The sequence below is a fragment of the Desmodus rotundus genome, chromosome 4, assembly GCF_022682495.2.
Source record: "Desmodus rotundus isolate HL8 chromosome 4, HLdesRot8A.1, whole genome shotgun sequence".
NCBI lineage: Eukaryota > Metazoa > Chordata > Mammalia > Chiroptera > Phyllostomidae > Desmodus > Desmodus rotundus.
In genome coordinates, this window is record NC_071390.1 from 27274987 (window position 1) to 27299912 (window position 24926).

General features: G+C 42.1%; 1 protein-coding gene across 2 annotated transcripts in view; it reads right to left on the minus strand.

The window, feature by feature from the left end:
- Positions 1–22332: 22332 nt before the first annotated feature.
- The window catches only part of LGI1 (leucine rich glioma inactivated 1), a 40063-nt gene continuing 37469 nt past the window's right edge, over positions 22333–24926 (minus strand). For both annotated transcript variants that reach the window (XM_053922480.1, XM_024563473.3), the window contains one exon: positions 22333–23522. In XM_053922480.1, coding sequence (XP_053778455.1) covers positions 22687–23522 — 836 coding nt within the window. In that variant the 3' untranslated portion in view covers positions 22333–22686. The remainder of the gene's footprint in view (positions 23523–24926) is intronic.

The window sequence follows — 24926 nt, forward strand, 5'->3', positions numbered from 1 at the left end:
TCGTAGGTTTGATTACCATATCTCTGATTTTATAGAGGAGGAATACAGGTTTAGGGAAAAGTGATACTTGAGAGAACAAAGGCCAGAAGAATATATATGAAGCAGAGAAGGAGGCTGGGTGGCCATGAAAATGTACCATTCAGGTTTCCTACTGTGAAAGCAAAATTGCCTGGCTGGCCTCCAACTCCTGCCCTTCTAGATCCACTGTCGCCTTCGTGTTGATGTCCTCTTCCCAGGGCCGCTTTCTCCAGTGATAGAGCATGGCAGAGACATTAAGGCAAGCTCATTTCATCAAGAGGAGTGTGACTTTGGCCTAAGAACTTCACACCAACTTATCTCAGATTTTTCCTCCCCAATCCACTTTCCTCTCCAGTTTTTAAAATTAAGTAGTCTTGTCTTTTTATAATTGAACATAAAAGTTCTTTACATATTTTAGACACAAGTCCTTGGTCTTATATATGTATTGTGTTTATTTTATTCCATTACATGGCTTGAATATTCCTTTTCTAAAATTTGTTTGTTTTTTTGTTTGTTTTATTTAAGAGTGGGGGAAAGGAGGGAGAGAGGGAGAGAAACATTGATATGAGAGAGAAACATCAATTGGTTGCTTCTTGTATGCACTTGACCAGGAATGTGGCCAGCGACCCAAGCATGGGCCCTGATCAGGAATTGAACCCATGACCTTTCACTTTGCTGGATGACGTCCAACCAACTGAGCCACACCAGCCAGGGCTATTCATTTTTGTAATGATGTATTTGAAAGAGGAGAAGTTTATAATTTTGATAAAGTTCGATTTATGTTTTGTGCTTTTGGTGCCCAATCTAGGATTTCTTTGCCTACCTGAGGGTCACAAATATTTTCTACTATATTTTTTCTACAAATTTTGTATCCTTTTAAAAAAAATTCTCACCTGAGGACATGTTTATTGATTTTTAGAGAGAGAAGAAGGAAGGAAGAGAGAGAGAGACATCAATCGTATGTCTCCTGTACATGCCCCAACCAAGGATCCAACCCTCAGCCTTTTGGTGTGTGGGATTAACTTCTAACCAAGTAAGCCACCCGGCCAGGGCAAATTTTATATCTTTAAATACAACAGGTCCTCAAATAAAGTCATTTCATTTTACATTGTTTCATTCTAATGTTGATGAGATGCCATGGAAACTTAACTCTTGTTTATACCAATTAGCCTACGGTAAGATTGGTTTCTTTATATGTCATTTTGCTTAAAGGACCCAGTGTGTGCTCTCTCTTGGCCACACCCATGTCTTTCCTCCCACTTCTTTCCTCAGGTCTCTTTCCTTTCTTTCTTCTGAGGTTTAAGGGTCCCGATGAGACTTGCAACCAGGGGAACAGCAGGCAGCAGCAGCTCGTCCAGGGCTAACCCCCTGAACCTGTGTCCAAGGGGCCTCCTTTTGCCTCTGTAACTTGTTTCCTGAGTCCACACAGCCAAGATGGCTCACTTGTTCTGCCTCTGTGACTTTCTTTCTAAAGGGACAAGGCAGCCTCACCTAGGCTTAACTCATCCTTATGTTTCTTTCCAAAGGGCCAAGACAGCTCCGCCTGTGTTCACTCCTGTCGCTTTAATAAATGTACTCCCAAAATCACCTGATCTCATATCATGAAATCTTTCCTGCATGATGACAAGAACCCACAAATTTCAGGACATACTGGGGCAGACCTGTCTCAGTCTGGTGACAGTAGGAACATTGGTTTATAGTAGTTTGGTCAGAAGTACTGGGGCAACCTGGGACTTGCAAGTGGCATCTGAAGTAGGGACTGAGACCTTAACTTGTGGTATCTCATGCTGACTCCAGGTAGATAGTGTCAGAACTGAAATGAACTGTAGGACACCCAGCTGGTGTTGGGAATTGGTCGGCATGGGAATAAGCCCACACTTGGAATGTCAGAAGTATTGTGAGTGTGAGAGTAAAGGAGAAACAAGGAGCTTTTCCTAGACAAGCCTATAGGTCACTGTGGGGAGAACTGACATCTTAACAATATTGAATATTGTATATCTCTCCATTTTCAATTATAGGTTTGAATATAAGTTTATTTCGTTGTTTCATATGTGTTCTTCAGGAGTGCCAGTGATCTGTATCCTTAATTTTCTTTGTCTTCCACTGCAGCCACTTTTTCTCTGAATCTCTTTACTTCTTTATTCCAGTTTTATTTATTTTTTGTTTATTTTCCTGCCTTTCCTCAATTACTCTTTAAAAATTTCATTGAAGTCTGTTCTCTGTTGGGTGTTTATAATTTAGATGTAATTCCTAAGATAATTTTGCTTTTTCCTTCCTGAGTACTATCATTGGTTGATCAATTTATCAATTATAGCTAGCTAGCTAGCTACCTACCTACCTGTCTATTGCTTTGTCCACTTCTGTTCTTGAATTTTGAATTTCCAACTTAGGGTGTTTTTTCATATTTCCAAATGCTTGTTTTAAGATATAACCCCATTTGGAATTTTGTGTTTCATGGTTGCTTGTGGTTGTTTTTTGATAAGAATTTTCTCCAGTAAAGATGCTCTGATTCTCTTTTTTTTTCTCTTTTAAAGTAGCTTTGTGTGGCTTTATGATGTTTCTTTTCATTTTGTGGGGTGAGAATAATTTACCATTTCTGGTTCAAGATCACCCTCTTCTGTCAGTAGAGTGAAGTACAGTTCCTTTAAAGGATGGTTTCACTTGTGTTTTAAGAGGTGGATAACTTTTTAATGTTTTTATTATTTACCTATTCCAGTTTCATAATTGGTGTTATATTCTTTTATTTCCTTGAAGATTTTAAACAGAACTTTATTTTAAAGTTCTTTTTAGATTGTTTTTGTATTTCTGTCACCTCAGGATAAAAATCTCTCTTTTGTGACTAAGTATGGTTTTTAACTTCTGGAAAGTTCGTATTGTGTGGGAATTCTCCCCACACTTCTTTTACTTGTGTAGCAGTTTCTTTCTCTCTCTCTCTCTCTTTTTTAGGGAGAGTGGGAGGGAGCGAGAAAGAGAGGGAGAGAAACATCAATGTGCAAGAGATACATAAGTCAATTGTGTCTTGCACACCCCCAACTGTGGACCTGGCCCACAAGCATGTGCTCTGACTAGGAATCGAACTGGTAGCATTGCTGAATACAGCAATCTTGGACGTAGGTCCTTACCTTTCATGACTTGGAATACTTCTTTCCAGCCCCTTCTTGCCTGTAAGGTCTCTTTTAAGAAATCAGCTGACAGTCTTATGGAAACTCCTTTGCAGGTAACTCTCTCCTTTTCTCTTGCTGCTTTTAAGATTCTCTCCTTCTGTTCAATCTTGGGTAATGTAATTATGAAGTGCCTTGGCGAGTTCCTCCTTGGGTCCACCTTCTTTGGGACTCTCTGGGCTTCCTGGACTTCCTGGAAGTCTATTTCCTTTGCCAGATTGGGGAAGTTCTCCTTCATTATTATTTCAAATAAGTTTTCAATTTCTTGCTCTTCCTCTTCTCCTTCTGGTACCCCTATAATTCGGATGTTGGAACATTTAAAGATGTCCTGGAGGTTCCTAAGCCTCTCCTCATTTTTTTGAATTCTTGTTTCTTCATTCTTTTCTGGTTGGATGTTTTTTTCTTCCTTCTGGTCCACACCATTGATTTGACTCCCAGTTTCCTTCCCATCACTGTTGGTTCCCTGTACATTTTCCTTTGTTTCTCTTAGCATAGCCTTCATTTTTTCATCTAATTTGCGACCAAATTCAACCAATTGTGTGAGCTTCCTGATTACCAGTGTTTTGAACTATGCATCTGATAGGTTGGCTCTGTCTTTGTTGCTTAGTTGTATTTTTTCTGGAGCTTTGATCTGTTCTTTCATTTGGGCCTTTTTTTTTTTTTTTGGTCTCAGTGTGCCTGTTACATAGTAAGGGGCGGAGCCTTAGGTGTTCACTAGTGAGGGGCAACCCTTGGAGCTGCGCTGTGAGGCTGTATGTGGGGGAGGGGTCCGAGAGGGAACAATGGCGTTTGCTCTGTTCTCTGCCAGTTTTCAGTCACTTCCCCCCCAGTAACCACAAACAAATTGGGCCTTTCTGGTGCTGATTCTGGGGTGGGTGGGTTTGTATACATTCTAGGCTCTTGTGGGTCTCTCCAACGAACTCTACTGTGAGGCTGGGAGTTTCTCCCGCTGCCACATCAACCTGCACAGATGTTTTCAATCAGAGGTTTGAGGCTTCATGTCCCTGCACTGGAACTCTGGTTTGTGTGGACTGTCTGACTCCCCAGTTGTTTCTCCTGATTTATCTGCACACGAATGTGGGACCGCCCGTTCCACCAGCTGCCGCCTCACCAGGGTCGCCAACTACCGCCTCGCCATCCAGCTGCAGCCTTGCCCGCCCCGCTCCACAATCCGCTGCCTCAATGGGTCCATCAGCCACCGCCTTGCCACAAGTCCTCTCTGCCCTGCTGCGGGTCTTCCACCCCTCCTACCAGTCTGGATGAATGTTTCTTCTTTAACTTCTTGGTTGTTGGACTTCCATACAGTTCAATTTTCTGTCAGTTCTGGTTGTTTTTTGTTTTTAAATTGTTGTTGTCCTTCTTTTGGCTGTGCGAGGAGGCACAGTGTGTCTACCTACGCCTCCATCTTGGCCGGAAGCACCCAAAGGTAGGTTTTAAACGGAATGTTATGACTTGATCGAAGTTTTAAGGAGCTCTGTGAACCAATTTCTTGTCTTGTTTCCAGTCCTTTCTATCGTGGTGTTTGATTATGGCTGGAGACTGGAGCTAGGGGCTGGGAGGATTTACCTTTAGCTGGACCTGAGGGGGGATGTGCGAGAAAAAGCTGTCAAAGAACAAGTGCCGTTAACATCCACCAGGTGCTGAAACACAGACATTGATTCATTTTATAAAATGCTTCTTTGACATTTACTGTGACAGGATTTATTGACACCTGTCACGTAATTAGTGGGTGCTTTAAGAATTGTGCGTTAATCATAGATAAGAGCCTTAAAAGGTGCCAGCAGGGAGCTCAGAGGTGGGGTGAACTGGCAAGTATAGATCTGGCAGCAGCAAGAACAATAAGTAGTGGGGTCGGTGGGGAGGCTCACGGGTGAGGCTGGAGGGGGTGACATATGAAGGGGGACTGAATGAAAAAAACATAATTATCTTCTGGAGGGCAGGCCCCTTGTATGTAGTACAGACTTCCTCAGCTAGGTAAGTGTTCTAGGAACCCACCTATATCAGTGCAGCTGGTATTGTTGTGAGAGGCTGTGTTTGGCTTCAGGGAGGGGTTTGTTTGTTTGTTTGTTTGTTTTTGAAGACTCTTACAATGTGTTTGCCCATTTCATGATGGGTGATTTATGAGCACACCTGCCTACACTGTGCTGAGTGTTCGGCATTTTCTGACCAAAACCAGAATGGCCTCTATGCCCCACCCTCACTGTTCACCTGATCTTGCTGGGAGGAACTTTTTTTTGTTTCCCCAGATGAAAAAAGTCCTCAAAGGGAAATGTTTTGCCAGTGTGGAAGAGGTGAAACAAAAAACTGGCAGAAGCACTAAAAGGCATTAATCGACAAGTTCAAAAACTGTTTTGAGCAGAGAGTACTTTAGTTTAAACGTGTAAGAATAAATACACAATTTTTTATAAATTATGTGTTTTGGGGGGATCCCCCTTCATAATACACAATTAGTTCCTGGGAAAAGACTGCCTGAGGTTGAAGGAACCAGAGAGGTTTGGCTTGATTGTATGTGGTGTTTTGAAGACATAGTGTAGGGAATAGTTAGGGAATGGCCTGTGATGCTGAAGAGAGAGAGGAGTAAGAAGGATGGAGTGTGGACTCAGGTAATTAGAGAGAAACTAACCACTGGGGTCCAGATTTCCCTCCCTCCCTCCCTCCTGCCCTTTCTTCCTTCTTTATATCCTATCTTCCTTCTTTTTTTCCTTCCTGCTACCTTTTCTTTCTCTCCTTTCTATTTTAAATATATAGGGGATGAGAGAACAACAAGATATTTAAGTCGTGGATGTCTTATTAGGGTTGTCATGGAACAGACATACTAAAATATTATTCGCCGTTTATCTGACATTCAGAATTAACTGGGTGTCATGTATTTTTATTTGCTAAATCTGGCCATCCTGCTCCTGTGGCTCTGGTTTTCCCACTCCAGCCTCAGCCAGAAAATCTCCTGTAAGACAGCTGCCACCAGAAGGCGGCTGGGTGCTGTGCTCGCTCAAGTTGAAGGCAGTCTCTGGGCTTCTGGGTTGCTCTGAGTCTGTCCTCCTTCCTCTCCAGCCCTCCCCATACCCATCCCTAACTAAACCACAACTTTCCACTGCTCAGTTCTAATCTTGCTTTGTTAAAATAGCTGAACTTGAAAGAAGCATTTAAAACCCTTTCTAAATGTGAAAAGAATATGTAACATATGCTTCCTGCCTTTCTAATTACTTACAGTCATAAATTAATTTTCTTCCTTTCAAAACCTGAATTTGGCTTAAAAGACTCACAGCTCCTGTCACTCACCCCTTTGACCTAAGGATCCCCTCCTCAAGTTCCCTCTGGCCCTCTCTCTGCACTGGCTCTTTGCTCCCTCTCTCCTATCCCTTCCTTCCTCAGCTTGTCACCATGGTTACACCTTTTTCTATGGTATTTTCCTCTATAGCCTTCCTCTGAGGTAGTTTTTCCAGTCAATCCTAACTCTTCTCAGTTATCTCTGCCATTATCTTCCTTCAATGGAGGGAAAAGAGAGAGAAAAAAGAGTGCAACCCAGCAGCTCAGAAGTCAAAATGTTTTTTCTATCTGTAACCAGAGGACTTTCTCCAGCTACTACCACCTCTTTTTGCTCTTCTTTAGGAAAGCTATTCCTGACTCCATGCCTCCTACTCTGGTGTCAGCCTAAATCCACATTCAACAGTTAACAAGGCGCCCTTTGGCCTTGTGGCTATAATAACACGGAGCAATTGCTTTCTTCTTTAAATGCCTCAGACTCAGGGATTGAAAAGGGTACCTTTGGAATTGTAAAAAGAGCTGAACCAAGAACAGCAGCCCTGTCACATGGGGGGGACATCAACTTAGAAAACACAACCTAATGAGTTCGAGCCACAGTGAGAGGCTTAGAGGACAGTGTGGGGGTGCAAAAGATAATTTTGCTAGGAGTGAGGTCAAAGTTTCTTTCTGAGTATTTCTTTTCCTAAAAATAACCAGCTTAAAATAATCAATACCCCAAAGAGGCATATTTTGGGGTAGCAAACTCTTTTCCCTTCAACAGACTAGAGCCATGTAATGAGATGTTAAAGCCAAAGGTCCCCAGAAGAAGAAAGTTTCCAAGGGAGATGGAGTGGAAAGGACTCCATCAATTTTAAAGCAGCAAAAATAATTCCTCAGAAAATAATTCCAGAAAGCTTTAGGTACAATAACATGGAACCAAAGAGCAGAAACAGCAGAGTTTTGATAAATATTTGGTTTGTGGTTTGCTTGGTTTTTGGTAACTCAGGATATTGTGAGTTATGTAATTTTTCGTGCTCCTCATGAGCTACAGGATAACCTACTCAAATTATGCAAATACTCATTCGAAGGAAGGGGCAAAATTATGTCTCCTCTGTAATTCTATTGAAACTATAATTCATACAGTCCATTATCAAAGGAGACGTGCATCAAATGAATACAGTCAAGCAAGAATTTTTAAATGTCATGGATTGTAACCCACAGAAACACCTCTTAGAGCCCCATGTCCTCACCCCCCTGCTTCCCTTACGCAGCTGCTTCTGGGCCTCTCTTCAAAAACACGGATTCGGACAACTTTCATCAGCCTGATTCTCTGAGTGTCTTTGTATTACTTGCCTCCCAATTTTGCTTCATGAGAGTACCCCAAACAGGACTCTGCTGGGAGAACAGTGGAAAAGGAAGAAACTGAGCAGATAAAAGCAGAACCTTCTTTAGCTTATCGGGCCGGAAATACACTGGCAGCAACAATTTTGCCTGGTTACACTTACTTTATTTTATAACAAAGTGTGATGACTTTGAGCATCTGAGCATTTGCCCAGACCCACTGGGACAGTCATTTCAACTAGCAATAACTCTGAGTGGTACTCGTTACTCTAACCTACACACATTGCTCAATAAGTCTTGCTGTTTTCAAGGGCAGTAAAATTCAACTAAAGCCAGTTTAACCAAAGAAGAAAGGCAGGCACTTGTGTTGGTGTGAAGCAGACCCTCTCTTTGTGTATACCACCCTTGCCGTGCTAGCCATCCCCGAGTGAGAACGCTGATCTTCCAGAGGAGGGGATGGAGGGCATGAGATCTATTGGGAAGATGAGAGCGAAGTGTTCCTATTACCCCTCCTTTGCTGTGGGGGTGGCAGACATAGGTGACACAGGCAACCCAATGGTAAATCTGCTGGGGCATGCAGGGAAGGACGAACGATTGTTTCAGGCTCTATTTAATCAGTTGTTTGTATCTTGGTTGAGTCATTAGGAGTCTGTGTTCTAGTGTTCAGCTTGGCATGATTCAAGTTGCTATTCTGATTGCTCCTTTTAGGATGATCAGGCCTTGAAGGATTACTCCAGTCTCTCAGGAGTCAGGCCAGTGGTCCGATTTCAGGGAAGAACACAACCTCCAAGAGGGATCGTTTTGGGGTACTGCTTTCCCACTGAGAAAGTCTATTTAGAATGCCAAAGCAGGATGCTGCTACTGAATATTTTCCTAAGATTCACACGCTTCCTCTGGCCCTTGCTGCTTTCCTCATCTGGTGGAAGCAGGACTTTGGCAAAGCTTATTCAGCAAAACTTTAATCATCATTACAGTTCCTGAACTTCGGTAGCCTTTTGACTCTATTCTTGTAATGTCCAGAGTAGCCTCGCTGGCCACTCTCTGGGAAGGACATCTCTTTCCCCAAACCTCCTTTTCCACTTTAGCCGCACCTTTTCTAGGGACGACCATTTGGAATCCTGGTCTCCTGCAACAAGGCTGTCCACAGCTGCTATCACTGGGGCCCCCTGCAGTGGCAGCATGGTTCTGCTGCCCTCTGCTGGCCACAGTGGGCTTCTTCAGCCTGTTATCCATTGGGTTATGTAGCCTCCCCAAAAGGTTACAATTCTCATCCCCCAGCTATTATTCCTCAGCAGCCCATAGAGGTACAAAGCCCTCTTTTATTAAGGGCAGGGGTGGGTGAGGGGGTGAGGGGGAGTGAGGCCATGATGCAGCTTCCAGGTAGAGTTTATCTAACATGTTCCAGTGAATGATTCTGGCGCCCATCACAATAAATAATGGGTTATTTCTGGGAAGGGCCCTGAAATATGTCCAGAAAATGTCTGAGCTCATCAATTATGTCCTGAATCTCATTTGATTTGTTGTCAGATAATGATATCTCTTGACCTTGCCTCCACATATTGTGATAGTCCTATTTGGAGCCTCTAAACACAAAGCCACTAGCTATAGCATACTAATAATTATCCTTATGACTCGTCAGCTATAGCATCCTTGAGGTGGTAGCTGAGCATTGCAGAAATCTCAAATATCAGCATCTGGTTGATCCTTTAAACTGAAAGCGAAGGAGAGATTTGGAAAGATGCTGATGGAGGTGAAATCAGATATCTTACAGATAAAAGAGACTAGGTTTATACATCTCAACATGCTGGGTTATTAGGGACCACTAATATATGGCTAACTTTATTTTATAACCTAGGCATCCTCAGAGTCAAGCTGGCCTCTCTGGCCCTTCAAAGTGCAACAGTGCAAGCTGGCAGTGCAGTGTCTGAGATATACTTTTGGGAAGGTCCACCTACTACGTAACCTTTCTTCTTTGCTGTGGAAGAGCCATTTAGCAGATGCATGTGTTTAGAAGTTGTCTGCACTTTGCCTGCCAACAGTGTAAATACTGTAAACATGAACACCTGGCTCTTATCACTGATGACTACAGGGCATATTGGCCTCAGGTTGGGAGGACAAGTCAGTGAAATCCTCATCAAACCAACAGTGACATCTCCAAGATGACTGGGGTAGAGCAGGAGCTTAGTCCCTTTTCATCTCTGTTTTGGGTAAAATTTTCCTTTAAAAAGTTATCCAAGTTAAAAAATCAAGTAAAGGAATTCTAATAAAAATAGTAGTAGCCAGTGTATGCTTTGTCCTGACTCTTCTCCCTTCTGACATAGTTACTTACTAATGTCCCATATAGTGGCTTGTCCATCAATGCAGACGTCAGTGTCTGAAAATTATGATGATTTTGGAACAGTGCTTCCAGTAGCATGAATAAGAAATAAGTCTTTGTCCTTTTGAACCAGTACTACTTGAGCACTACCAAGGGGTTACCGAATAACCCAGCCTATCTTGACTGATGCAATCAATGTAAATATAGTGGTCAATTTCTAGGGCTCTGATTTCAGACAGACCTGGGTTTGAATCCTGGCTCTGCTATCGATTAGCAACATGCTGTGGGTAGACTCTGAATCTCTCAGAACTTCTGTTCCTTGTCTAGAATATAGTGGCAATAATAGTATCATTGCAAGGATTGAAGAACTAAATACGCGTAAAATATTCAGCACATATCCCGCACATAGTAAGTGCTCAATAAATAGTAGCTGTTATTATTGCTTTTGATTATTAACAGTGTTTTTGGCTTATTAAACATAAGTATGCAGGCCGTGTAAAGACAGGCCATGTGTGTGAGCTAGCAGAGTTATTACAGTAGATGGAATACTATCTTGTAGAAGGTACAGAAAGGGTTTAAGTTCTTTAAGCTTTGTGGTGAAAATAAGTGCACATATGACTATTTTGTGATAGTGGAGGTGAAGGGGTTTTTATATTTGGTCTTTAAAATAGTATCTCCGCTGTTCACACTCCATTCAGAGAATAAGCCCTCTTTACTGAACTGTGGTGGATTCTGTGCTAAAAATATTTTATTCCCATTTGGTGTATGAAATGTCATATCCACTAACCACCAACATACCAAATGCTGCTGGCATATCCTCAACCCAGCAAACCCAAGTCAACAGAAAATTGTGATCATCCTCAGCTTGTTCAGACTTCACATCTCAACAGATTCTTCTGAAGGATTAGCTTAGGCTTAATTGTTATCTTAGAACTATTTTAGGATTATAAAAATAAAGAACTCATATACTCCAACCTACCCATTTTTTAAAGTATATTTTATTGATTATGCTACTACAGCTGTCCCATATTTTTTCTCCCCTTTATGTCCCTCCACCCTAAACAGCCCCTCCCACCAGCCTTCCCTCCCTGCTTAGTTCATGTGCATGGGTCGTGCATATAACTTCTTTGGCTTGTACATTTCCTATACTTTTCTTAAACTCCACCTGTCTATTTTGTACCTACCATTTATGCTCCTTATTCCCTGTACCTTTCCCCCCATTCTCCACCCCCACTCCGCTAATAACCCTCCATGTGATCTCCATTTCTGTTTGTGTTGTAGTTATTTACTTAGTTTGTTATTGGTTTTGTTTTAGGTTCAGTTGTTGACAGTTGTGAGTTTGTTGTCATCTACTGTTCATATTTTTGATCTTCTATTTCTTAGATAAGTCCCTTTAACATTTCATATAATAAGGGCTTGGTGATGATGAACTCCTTTAACTTGACCTTATCTGGGAAGCACTTTATCTCCCCTTCCATTCTAAAGGAAAGCTTTGCTGGATAGAGCAATCTTGGATGTAGGTCCTTGCCTTTCATGACTTGGAATACTTCTTTCCAGCCCCTTCTTGCCTGCAAGGTTTCTTTTGAGAAATCAGCTGACAAGTCTTATAGGAACTCCTTTGTAGGTAACTGTCTCCTTTTCTCTTGCTGCTTCTAAGATTCTCTCTTTCTGCTTAATCTTGGGTAATGTAATTATGATGTGCCTTGGTGTGTGCTTCCTTGGGTTCAACTTCTTTGGGAATCTCTAAGCTTCCTGGACTTCCAGGAAGTCTATTTCCTTTGCCAGATTAGGGAAATTCTCCTTCATTATTTGTTCAAATAAGTTTTCAATTTCTTGCTCTTCCTCTTCTCCTTCTGGCACTCCTATGATTTGGATGTTGGAGTGTTTAAAGTTATCCTAAAGGTTCCTAAGCCTCTCCTCATTTTTTTTTTTTTTTTTTGAATTCTTGTTTCTTCATTCTGTTCTGGTTGAGTGTTTATTTCTTCCTTCTGGTCCAAATCTTTGATCTGAGTCACAGTTTCCTTCCCATCACCGTTGGTTCCCTGTATATTTTCCTTTATTTCACTTGGCATAGCCTTTACTTTTTCCTCTATTTTGCGCCCACATTCAACCATTTTTGTGACCATCCTGATTACCAGTATTTTGAACTATGCGTCTGATAGGTTGGCTATCTCTTCATTGCTTAGTTCTGTTTTTGGAGTTTTAATCTGTTCTTTCATTTGGGCCATATTTCTTTGTTTTGGTGCACCTGTTGTGTTGTAAGAAGTGGAGAATTAGGTATTCTCCAAGGTGGGACAACCCACTTGGCTGAGTTGTGGTGCTGTATGTGGGGGAGGAGTTAGAAGGGGAACAATGCCACTTGCTAGACTCTCAGCCAGCTTTCAGTCACTTCCTCCACTACCCAAAAGCAAATGGAGCCCTTTTGGTGCTGATCCCCAGGTGGGTGGGTTTGTGTACCTTCTAGGACCCCATGGGTCTCTCTAAGGAACTCTCCTTTGAGGCTGGGAGTTTCTCTCACCACCTCAACCCCAACACGTTTTTACAGCAGAGATTTTGAAGCTTTCTTTTCCCACACTGGAACCCTAGGTTGTGCTGTCTGTCTTGCTCCCCAGCTGTTCTTCCCAGTTTATCCGCATGCAAACTGTTTCTCCAGCTGCTGCCTTGCTTCCAGTCCTCTCCCCGCCAGCTGCCCATCTCCACCCCTCCTACCAGTCTGAACAAATGTTTCTTCTTTAACTCCTTGGTTGTCGGACTTACATACAGTTTGATTTTCTGGCAGTTCTGGTTATTTTTTGTTTTTAAATGTGTTGTCCTTCTTTTGGTTGTGCAAGGAGGCAAAATATATCTACCTATACCTCCATCTTGGCTGGAAGTGCCAACCTACCCATTTTTAAAGAAAGGAAATTGTGGCCCAGGGGGTGAAAGTGCCTTTTCCAGGTCACAAAACTATAAAGGTGGTTGTACTGGGCCACGATCTAAAAACTTCCAAGGTAATTTTTTTCCTATTATAAAAGAGTTACACAATTTTCATAACTGAGAGGGCCTTTAAGGTGGCTAGTTCCAATATCTCACAGAGAAAACTAAGGCCAAAAAACCTCAACTATCTTGGCCAGGATAATACTTAATGCTTGCATATTTCAGAGCTTTGGGCCAACTTTTGTTACCATAGGTTTGGTGCTCTTGACATTCTGCTAGTCACCCCAGTGTGGTTATTTAGAGTAGGAGCCCCCGAATCCCTGTCAGTGGACTGGTGATCGGTTATCAACACTAGAATCACATAAGGGATGTTTAAAAATAAAACTATCCCGCCCGCCCTCCCAGCTGGTGTGGCTCAGTGAATTGAGTGCCAGCCTGCAAACCAAAGGGTCACTGGTTTGATTCCCAGTTGGGGCACATGCCTGGGTTGCCGGCCAGGTCCCCAGTAGGGGGCACAAGAGATGCTGTTTCCACCCAGTGATGTTTCCCTTTCTTTCTCCTTCCCTTCCTCTCTCTCTAAAAATGAATAAATAAAATCTTTAAAAAAATAAAAAATAAAACTTCCCATGTCCCATTCTTTGAAGATTCAGTTTCAGTAGGTCTGAGGTGGGGGTCTCAGGAATCTGTGTAGTTTGCTCTCTAGCTGATTCTGGGGGACACCGAATTGGGGAACCATTATTAACAGAAGGCAGTGTTTCACATTCCATTCTTTTCTGCTGAGATTTGCCTATAATAATTTTCAGCTAATGACACTTTCCAGCTAGACACTTGCTGGAAAGCTAAGTAAGGAAAAGTCCTGGGTCACTAAGGAGCTTCTAAGATTTTTATCTGCAAAGCCAACCTGAAGGTGATTAGAGCAAGGAGAGAGCTGCCCTTGCCAGATGGAGATTGATCCATAAGGGAAGCACATCCCGGAGAAGAGAAAGTGATCTAGGTACCCCTGGTCTCACCTCCCACACATGGGTTACCACTAACTCAGAATTTGCAGCTTAACTTCACTTGGGAGAACATCATTTTGAAAAAAGTCTATCAATTTAAATATTTTAAAACAGGATATTAGAGAGAACATCATTAAAAAATGTATATAGAAATTGTGACAGTGAATCATCATAAATAATAGACAAAGATGGAAATTATATTTTGTCAAGTTTTACAAAATAAGAGCTGGAAGGGCTTTTTAAAACCTTTTAGTGAAGGGATTCTAGACATATCTGAGGGTGTGGCCTCTCCCTTGGTAACTCTGACTCTCTTAGTAGAGGTTCTCAATAGAGACCACAGCGCTTGCTGATGACTGGTATTGTTTTTCTGTCCAGCAGCCTTTTCCTTTTTTAAAATAGCACTCCAATTTTACTTTAGGGAATCACCCTTACTTACTGTCATTCCAAGTGGTCTCATCTGTGGGTTTCAGGGGTAGGCACATGACCCACACTTGGTGGATCAGAGCCTTCTATCCTTTACCAAAACAATTGCCTCAGGGTCAGGCACTGGGCCATGAGCACCAGCCCTGAACTTTTGCTAGAACTACTGGGAAGGAGGCACTCTGTTTCTAAACTGGCAAAATGTAATGTTGGAGCTGCTGGTGGGTATCTCTGCACTGCGAAAGGAGAGGTTGACTTACAAAGAAGTCAATGTAGAGGAAAATAGAGCTAAGAATCAGAGAAAGATTAAGAAAATATCACCTGAGTATCTGGCCCAGGTATTTCTGAAGTTTGGTGCATTCTTGTGTCTACACTAATGTAGTTGAATTTCAGCAACTTACACCAAAAATGTCTTCTCACTTAATGTGACTGCTGACAGTATGGGTGAAATAGCTTCATTTTATCATTCAGGGGTAATTGGCTTTTAGTGATACAAAAGCCAGACAGAACTTGGAACACTCTTCACACAATGTTCCCTCCCTGATATAAACATTGACCACATTTTAATAAGAACAAGTTTTAGGAAAGCATAGGTAATTCCTAGGGGCCAAAGTCCCTTAATGTTCCTCAGTAAGAATGTATGACTCCTTCTATCTTCCATGCTGGAGCTGGGGAGGCTGCTGGGATGATTTACTCACTTTACTCTGGCCATCTATCTGCCCCTCTCTTAGTGGGCTCAGCTGCTTCTGATGGCAGGGTCACCAGGGTTTTTGTCGCACCTCTTCTAGAAGTCTACAGACAATCTCAGCTCTCACAGAGAAGGATGTGATGGTGCATAGGAGTCCTCTGCCTAACCTGATTAATGATTATATTTCCTATATAACAATACACCACTTTTGCAATATTCCCCAACTTAGCAGAATGGAATGGTGAGATACAGGCTCCCAGGTCAGACTTGCTGGTTGTGTATATGTTGGCAAGTTACTAACCTCATCAGTAAAATGTGGGTGTTAAGAGTAACCTCCTCCTAGGGGAGTTAGAAGGCTTAAATCAAATCTATGAGCCTACTCTATGAGGATCATTATTCACATCTTACAGATGAAATTGATTAACTTGCCCAAGGTCATGGATCTAGTAGGTAGCCACATTGAGATGCACATCCAGGTCTTCCTGAGTCTAAAACACATGCTGTTAAGTACTATGTCCACAGCCCCAAAGAGAGAAATATTGTAGGCGCCAACACAATAGACCTAAAAAGCAGGAAAACATGGATCATGTTTCACTTCTTCAGTTCCCTATAGAGCTTACTTTGCTGTATGTATGTATGTATGTATGTATTTATTTATTTATTTATCGCATGCTGCAAATAAGAAACTTAGAAATAAGCCCTACTGTGTGTGAATCCTTTAAGGGTAGGGACTACTTCTTGCTCATTTTTGTTTTCATCTTTGTATCATCTACCATACTGCTTTGAACATAGCTGGTGTTCAATAAGCACCTTCAATGAAATTGAGCTTGTGGTGTCCATAGGTGTAAATACCAATTAATAGCCTTAGGCTACTGGGGACACTCCAGGCCCCTAAGTGGGGTGTTTACAGAGTTCTGAATTATTAATACATACTTGGTTTTTAAGCACTTCATAACATGGTGCCACTGCTGGACACTATCTGAATCTTGACTTTGCTTCCTAACTAACTATATAACTGTACACAAGTTACTTAGATTTTCTAAGATTCAGCTTTCTCATTTGTAAAACAATACTGTTATAAAATTACAGAGGATAGAATGATAATATAGATCAAGTACTTAGTATAGTGCCTAGCTCACAGTAAGTGCTTAATAAATGCCCATTATTATAATGAGATTGAAATATTAAAGGATATTTCCATATAAAGTTTTGAGGGGGTTTTTTAGAGTTTTAAAATATGTGTGGGTGTACAGGACCAATAGACGGAAGTATAAAGAACAGCTAGCTGTCCTGGGATCTGGCGCTGTTAAGAGGACTGGTTGCTGGGACACAGTTTTGCTGGGAATTATTGTTAAAAGCTTTAGCTAAGGAAGATGCTCCTCTGGGGCTTCTCTGAGTGGTGTTGACCATGGATATAAATCCCTCTCTAGGAATAAAAATTTCAAAGGGCATAGACTTTCAGAAAGTGTTAGTATCAAGTTTCTTGCCCTTTAGGTCTCCATGGATTAATTAAGTTAGTTCCCATTCTTTAGTTCTGTGGACCAGGTTTTAGGTAGATTTACAGTCTGTTTTATTTTATTTTATTTTTTATTGATCTTTCGAGAGAGAAAGGGTGGGAGAGGGAGGGAAAGGGGGGGAGAGAGAGAGAGAGATTGATTTGTTGCTCCACTTATTGATGTTTTCATTGGTTGATTCTTGTATGTACCTGACCTGGGATGGAACCTGCAACTTTGGTGTATTGGTATGATGCTCTAATCAACTGAGCTACCTGGCTATAGCCTACAGTTTTAATGAGGATTTACTCAGGAAATAGATTTTGTCTCTTTTGTCTTCCAGCACATCCCAATTACCCTTGGGAAGCAGGTGGGCATGGGCAAGGTTATTTTTAGGGGGTAACCAGTGGCCAGGATTCTTTGTGGGGCAGGGAATTCACAGTAGGGGATGTGGCTGCTTCTCAGATATGCAAACAGGAAGACTAAAGGTGCTTAAAGCTATTTCATTTCCTCCAACTTTATGGATTTTCTACAAAGTAGGACTGTTCTAGAGGAAGGAGTGGTGTGGAGTGGGGTAGAAGAAAGAATGCCAGGTGCCCAAGACACAATCCTGCCCTGGTGGGAAAGATGTATATAAAAACAGTGAACCATAATGCAAGGCAGAATGAATGATGAGCCTTGCTCATGGTAAAAGCAATGGGCTAAGAAAGCCAGAGAAAGGAGAAATCCATCTAACTGATTAGAGGAGAAGGACTAACATTTTTAATAGTAGAAGACTGTGGAAAGAGCATTGTAGTTGGCTAGAGCAGCCTGGGCCCAGAAGCATGTACTTTGATAAATAGGGCTCATCAAGTTGTATGGGTAACTGCAGTGGGAGGAGAAGCTGGGCTAGACTTTGAATTTCACTTTCAGGATTTTCTAGGGCTGTTGTAGGTCTTCCTGGTCTTGCGCTATCCCTGGATGCCCCATGCCCTTCATATCAATCATATTAAAATACGCATACATCCCACTTTAAGATGGATGTATGACTGTAAGAACTGAGATGAATGAGTTGAGCTCTTATTGAGCAGTTCAGTGTACCCGTAGATGTGGTCCTAGGACCAGTGTCAGTCTAGGGAAAGTTTAGAATCAGTTTGGGATGAGAATTATACAGAAGTTGAGAGAAAACATTTAGAAACTTTTATAGTAGTTTGACATAGCCACAGTAACCAAGCATTCAATCGTTTTTCTAGGAATGCATTTTTATTCTAACTTCTGAAAATATTGGCCCACAACACACACAGAAATACATTAGAGATTGTTAAATCTCTATGGTCCGAACCTTTTTAAACATTGGAAAATTTTTTAAAGTTGAGAAGCACTGATCTAGTTGAAATAATATTATTTTTTCAAGAAATTTGAAGTTGGAGATGACAGAGGAAAGAATTGATGAACTTGAGGATAGATTAATAAAAGTTATGCAGTCTGAATAGCAGAGGGGAAAGAGATTGAAATATCTGATACTTACCATCATATCTACATTATAGTATAGCGTGCCTAAACATTCTGACTTAGTTAAAGATAATTTTGTGGCAAACACACAAATCCACTCAAATTAACATAAAATAAAATAAAATGTATGTGTGAGGGTGCGGAGGGTTTTTATTAGAAGACTACAGAAGCACCTCAAGGAATTCAACGGCAGGCAGTGCCACTGGATCTAATGAGGGGTGGAGCAGGAAATGGAATCAAGGCTGCTTCTCCTCCTTTTTCTCTCTCCCACCTTTCTTTCTCTCTCTCCCTCCACAATGGATGCTGTGTTGTGCTACCCAGATCCTCATTCAGGAATAAAGGGCTTATTGTCCAGCTGTGGCCAGAAGATGGGCCTCTGCTGTCTGCTCTCTTTGGGGATTGCCTTGGCTAAAACACCAGCCTCATCTAAGGCCATACTTTCTCCTGAGGACAGCCTACATCCAATGACTCATCAACATGGAAGTATAAAGGCCTGGTCCCTTGCTCCAACTCGGGACAACTGGGAAGAGACATCTCAGCTCTAGAACTTCCTACAGGGTTTCTTTGATGGGAACTGCATCACAGTTCAGCTTCTTTTGGCCAAATTCTTCTTTCTCCTCCCTTCCAGATGTTGTCGTCAAGGGCACTACCTAATAAAGGTTTGTATATTAACTTCTCAGAGTCTGGTTCTCAGGTGACCCACCCTGGGACACTGTACCTCCCAATCTTCCTCCACTCTCCCCCACTTCCTCTCCCCTTTTCCCTTCTTCCCCCTCCTTTTTCTTACTCCTTTTATCCCCTTCCCTCTCTCACTTTTCTTCCCTCCCTCAGACTTCTGAGCTTCTACTTCATTCTCTTCTCACTTTTGAGACCAACTTTCTCTGCTTTTCTAGTACATGGACCATCACGGCTGCTTCAGAATGGTATCTTCAGCTCCTCAGTCACCGTCACTGTGGCTTATGCTGTTGGTATCCCACCCACATGTCCTCTGCTAGCTGATGTACCCATCATGCAGCTAGCATGGATGCTAGTAAATAATAGTTCACATGTGCACCCTTCTGCAGAGCATTGCCCTTAGCCAACTGGAACCTTCTCTGCTAGAGATGCCTGAGAGGTTATGTCTCACACTTTCTGGATGTTGAATATCAGATGGAGGGGGATGCTATAAGAGTCCATCCTCCTTGCTTCAAGACAGGATACACTCTGTGGTACAATTCATGCTCTAGAGTTCCCCATGGGGTCAGACTGAAGCGGGACTTCTAACCAGCATCTTTGTGTAGCATCTTCCCCTGCCCTTTGCTCCTCTCACTACCTTTCAGGTGTAGAGACAACATTCCCTCAGTAAATCTTGTTTCCAGAGAACCTAATTTAAGATCATCACCTTACAATTCTGGTGCCTGTGGCTAATGATACAGCCTCTGCTATTCTAATGCTAAACATCCAGGAGGGAGAACTGAATTGGTGTGGGCTGAGCCCAGCCCAGCTTCTGAGTTGAACACCTGCATCAGGGTTCACTCCAGATCCAGTCATCTGTGGCTGGAGAGGAGGAAGAGTGATACAGTACACAAGTAGATGCGGGATGCAGGGAGAGAGGGCAACTCGCAGAAAAGACTGGTCAATTTCTCCAAAAAGTGGACCCTACCATCTGTCCTTCTCTTTAGTCTTTTTAAAATTACTTTCTCAACCAGTCTCCTCACTCCTCACCTCTCTCCCATCCACAGTCCCAGGTCTGAAGTGAAGAGGGAGGTTTTGAAGGGTAGCACCATGTTAGGACCAAGGACTGGACCAAGTGTTAGCCTACCCCACTTGCTTCACATCTCTGAGTCTCAGATTTAAGGTAAATTAGAGAGTAGGCTTGCTAACTTGAAGAGTCAGTGCTCCTATGAAAACAAACAGGGCAGAGTCTAAGTCTTTAATCTCTGCATCCCTGAGCTCAGCATAGTGCCTGGCACAGAGTAAGAATGCTGATAACATATTGAAACCAGGAAAGAGCCTTTAAAAATAAAATGACAGTGAATTTCATTAAGATAATAAAGGTAGAGTGCAACCCTAAAGCATGCAGTATTAAGGGTGTGGAGCCCATTAGCACCTGTTAAGTGCTAATTTGTGCCAATTCTGTGCTTAGCATTTCAAGTGCTATTCCCATTACTCTGTAGTGTGACAAAGCACCCCGAAACTTAGCTGTTTAAAACAACCATTTTATTACATGTGTAAGATTCTATGGGTCAGGAATTTAGGCAGAGGATTATGGGGTTGGCTTGTCTCTGCTCCATAATGTCCAGGGCCTTGGGAAGATTTGATGGCTGGTGGTGACTTGACAGCTGGGAGCTGGAATACGTGGAGACATTACTCACATGACTGGTGGTTCGCGCTGGCTCTTGGCTGGGATCTCAGCTGAGTTGTTGACCAAAGGCTGGGCTTCCTCACAGAATGATTGCTTCAGGCTGCTAGGACTTCTTAAGTGGCAGTTCAGGTTCACAAGGCAAAAGCTTTATTGTTTTATAACCTAGACTCCCAAGTCCAATCGCATCATTTTGTTCCTCCACATTCTGTTGGTTGCAAGCCCGTCCAGATTTAAGAACAGGGGAATTAGGCACCACCTCTTGATGGGATGGAAGCAAGATTCTCATAACACATGTGGGATGGGAGGTATTGTTGCACCATATTTGGTAAGTTCAATTGGCCATGTGTACGTTATCTCACTTAATTCTTCCACTGTCTTTGGTGTAGGCATTATTGCCCCTTTACATATGAAGAAACTGAGGCTCAGAAAAGTTAAGTAACTTGTCTGTAGACAAAGCCAGTACATGGCAGGGCTGGATTTAAACCCTGTCTCTACAAAGCAGTTGTTCTCCAACAGCATACATGTTGCTTCTAGGAAATGGGAACTGAAAATAACACATTCAAAGGCCAGTTTTCCCTATGTGCAGGACCGAGACTGGGTAAGCCTTCTTCTCCACCAAAATCCCGGTGTCAGCGTCAGTATCTGCACCATTCTGTAAAGGCATCTGGTTCTTGTGCATAACTCCCCGAGGTGTTGCTTCCAGGAGACTGTATAACTGTTTTGTGTACAGTCGATGCCTCAAGTTTGCCAGATATGTGCTGGCAGAGTTGCTGTCCTCCATCCCCTCACCTTCCCACAGGCATTTGGTCAAAGCCTCTGGGGAATAATGGGCTGGAGGAAGCTCTGATCCCTTCCGTAAAGGCAGCACACAGGACCAAGTACCAGGAATAGCGTCTCTATCATGATCCCCTTTTGAAATCGTATCTTCCCTTAAGTTCAAACAAGGACCACTTCTTCCAGGAAGACATCTCTGATGCTGTCATGATACCTATAATTGGAATGTTCAGATGATACCTGGCACCTAACTGCTTACTGTGTTATGTCCTAACCCCCCAAAGAATCTTCTAAGGCCTCAGAGAGCAAGGACCATGCCTTACTCTTCCTCAATTCTACCCCCACCACAGGAACGACATCTTGTTCTTATTAAGCATTCAATAAATACTGACCGATTAGATCAAAGAGCCTCATAAAGTTTATTATTATAACAGGAGGACACACGTGTACCCTTGGAAGCATTTTTGAGAGCCTCTAGAGTACACAGGCATTGTGCTAGGGTCTAGTGACCTTTGTGATCCAGGAGCGGGGATTTGGAAAATCAAGTACGAGCCTCCTGGGCACTCTGCAGCATGTCAGTAACGTATCAAAGTGGGTCTCTGGAAGCGAAGCATCCTCGGTCAGATTAAGAGGCCTTCATTTCAGGTGTATTTGAGGTAAATGCTATATATAAGGTTACAATCTCTATCATCTGTCAGATGATTCTATAGTCAGACATTTAGAAAGTCCCTGAATAGGGTTTTTTAAAATTCAAAATCTTGACTTCAGCCTCTCCTATAAGCTGTTTGAATGATTGCTGTATCTGGAGCTATTGGACAGGAAAGGGTGGGTCTTACTGGTCTTTATTTCAGATTGGTCTTCTTGTGATAAGTAAATTTCTCTGCCTTCCTTTCGTCACCGCTTTACCTCAAAGTGTTCCTTAAAGCCACAAACTTTGGAAACACCTTCGAATGTTCAAAATCAGCTAATAAACCTGTTTATAAATCACAGATAATCAATATCAGTGTTTCACCATCACTCATTATTCACAGCATACACCCTTGATTCAGATATAACCCTATTGTATAAAACTATTTCCTCAACACACTATGGCCAAGAAAAAACTCCTATAAATAATTACCTTTGGGATATGAAAGAAAATGTAAACATTTTATTTGGCAGTTGTTTCTGGACACATGAATAAATAAATGGAAAAGTACATATTAATATTTCTTTTTTAGAGTAACAGATACCATTAACTGCTTATTTACACATCTTCACTGCAAAGAACAGTTACACAATTCAATGTTCTCTTATAAAAGGTAACTTCCCACACCACTGGACTGGACAGTTAAGGATGGAGATACTGGTAGTGCTGGGTTCTAGCAGTCTCAATGTTTGGAAGGCATTCATTTGCGGGTGTGATAAGAAGTCATCATGCATTGAGTTCATCCGGACCATGTACTATAGAAAGTTTCTGGTGGCAGCCACAGAATTTGTGTGTCATGCGCTTAAGTCAACTATGACATGTTTGTAAATCTGTGTATTTCCCTTAAAACTGGAAGCAAAAAGAAAATTACGTTTATTAATGGACACGTGTGTGAATGATCTTGGTGCCTGAACATTTAATTCCTGAAATTTCACAAATTTGGCTTTCTCTGCATCCCAGTTATATACTTGAGTAAAAGAATAATCACTTCCAAGAATTGCATATTGATAGTTATTTATCTGAAGAGGCTGGAACACCATAGATCCTCGTGACGGCATCCTCTGAATGTCCTGAAATGAGGAGCCTCCCCATTTCATTACTTTGGAATCACCAATGAATCTTGTCAAGCAAATGTACACTTCACCTTTCACCGAGAAGTGCTTTACAGCATATACATCCTCCATGTTAGGGATGTCAGTTTGGTTAATGAATAATTGTGTTGCTTTGTTCCATTGATAAATTACAGGACGCTGGGAACTACTAGACAGGATTAAATGAGGCATTCTGAGTGCCTGAGGTGGTCTGGCTATTTCTAGATATTCCACATCAGTGTCCCTGTACCACGCATGTAAGGATTGATGAGAGTAGAATCCATTTCCATTCCACTTGTAAATGGTAGTGAAACCAGCTTTTGAACTGTCAGCAACAACAAAGTACCAGTTGTTTTCAATCTTGAATGTTTCAATGTCATTGGGTTTTCGGATTTTGAGAATTTCGATATCCTGGATTTTTATGAATTTATTTGCAAAACTGTCTCGCTTATAGATGTGAGAGCCGCCAAACAGCTGGGCCACAATAACATAGAGCTGAGTTTCAATGACTATGGGCTTGCACACTACAGTGGACGTGCCTGGAAAAAGACAAATGAGAGATTAGTTGGATGGTCATCCTCTTTTGGAGCATACAAACATTGTCCTGTCACATCCAACCCGCACTAGATTTTCGGGACACATGGCTATAGCCTGAGTTTTCTTCTCTCGTTTCACGCAGAAAGAAAGCATTGCTTTCCCTAACACATCATAAGTTAATCTTTGTAATTGTAGTGGAAACGGCCATTTATTGACACCTGTTATGTGCTTTGCCAAATCATCTCATTAAAATTTCCCAACAAGCAAAAATTCCTTCTGTACATGAGCAGACTGAAGTTTGGAGAGAGATTCAGTGCTGCTAGGAGAAGGCAGAGTGGGATTCAAACCCAGCCCTACCAGCACTGCTATGGGATGGGCAGTTAGGCTTTCCAGGGCTTCCATCTTGGGCTGGGACCCCACAAGGTTCTAGAAGTTTTGAGTGGTGGTCTGGGAAGCCCACAGCTCTGCCTGTAATTGGTTTGCTCTAAGTGTGAACTGTTTCTTGCTTTAGAATAACCTGACTTTCCCCTGAGAAAAGAAAGTGATGCCACTTGTCATTTTTCTGAATCTTCAGGTCACTGGTGACAGGACAGAAGAAAGGGGTACAGAGATGATGCATGTGAATGTTACTTTGGGAGATCTCAGAGTACAGCATGAGGTCTGTCAGTGGCCTACCTCAGGATCCTTCTGGTAAGAATTTAATATTTGTTAATAGATTCTGATCTCCTAGAAGGGAGCTTGCCTCTAGAAAATCCAAAGAGAGACAGGGCAAATCTAGGCCCTAGGCCTTAGGGGGCTTAGGGACCTCTGAGGCAGTAAGTTCTGCATCAACTCTCTCTCCGAATTGGCTCCATTCATATGCAAATATTATTCTATTTGTGAACCTTTTCAGGACTCAACTGATTGTGTGACCTTTGGAAAATTACTTAAGTTTTCCAGGATTCAGTGTTCTGTACAAAGAACATTGAAACTCAATCAGGGATGGCCGCTAGATTTCAACTAGGTAAGCCATACTGATTGCCTCATTGATAGGCAATCAATATGGCTACCTCTGCGTGTCTGCACTCTGTAAGAAAGAGCACCATGGTAGATTAGCAGTGTCTAGGGGTGAGGAAAGGGATGGTGACACTATATGTGACATCTGTTTGTCATTTTATACTAGATGATGCATTCTGAAGTCTGCAAATATATGATTCATTTCTCTTTCAAGTGTTCATCTAAAGCTTCATAGTGCTCATCTAATTGATGGACTGTAACAGGTAAGAAGAACCTGGTTTAGACTACACAAAGCACTGCTCTAATCCATTGGAAAACCAAGAGGACTTAGGGAGAAAGGGAAGCAGAGTCTCCTTCCTTGAGAAAGAAGGAGGGTTCTAGAAGGGTCTCAGTTTGGAGGGGAGTCCTTC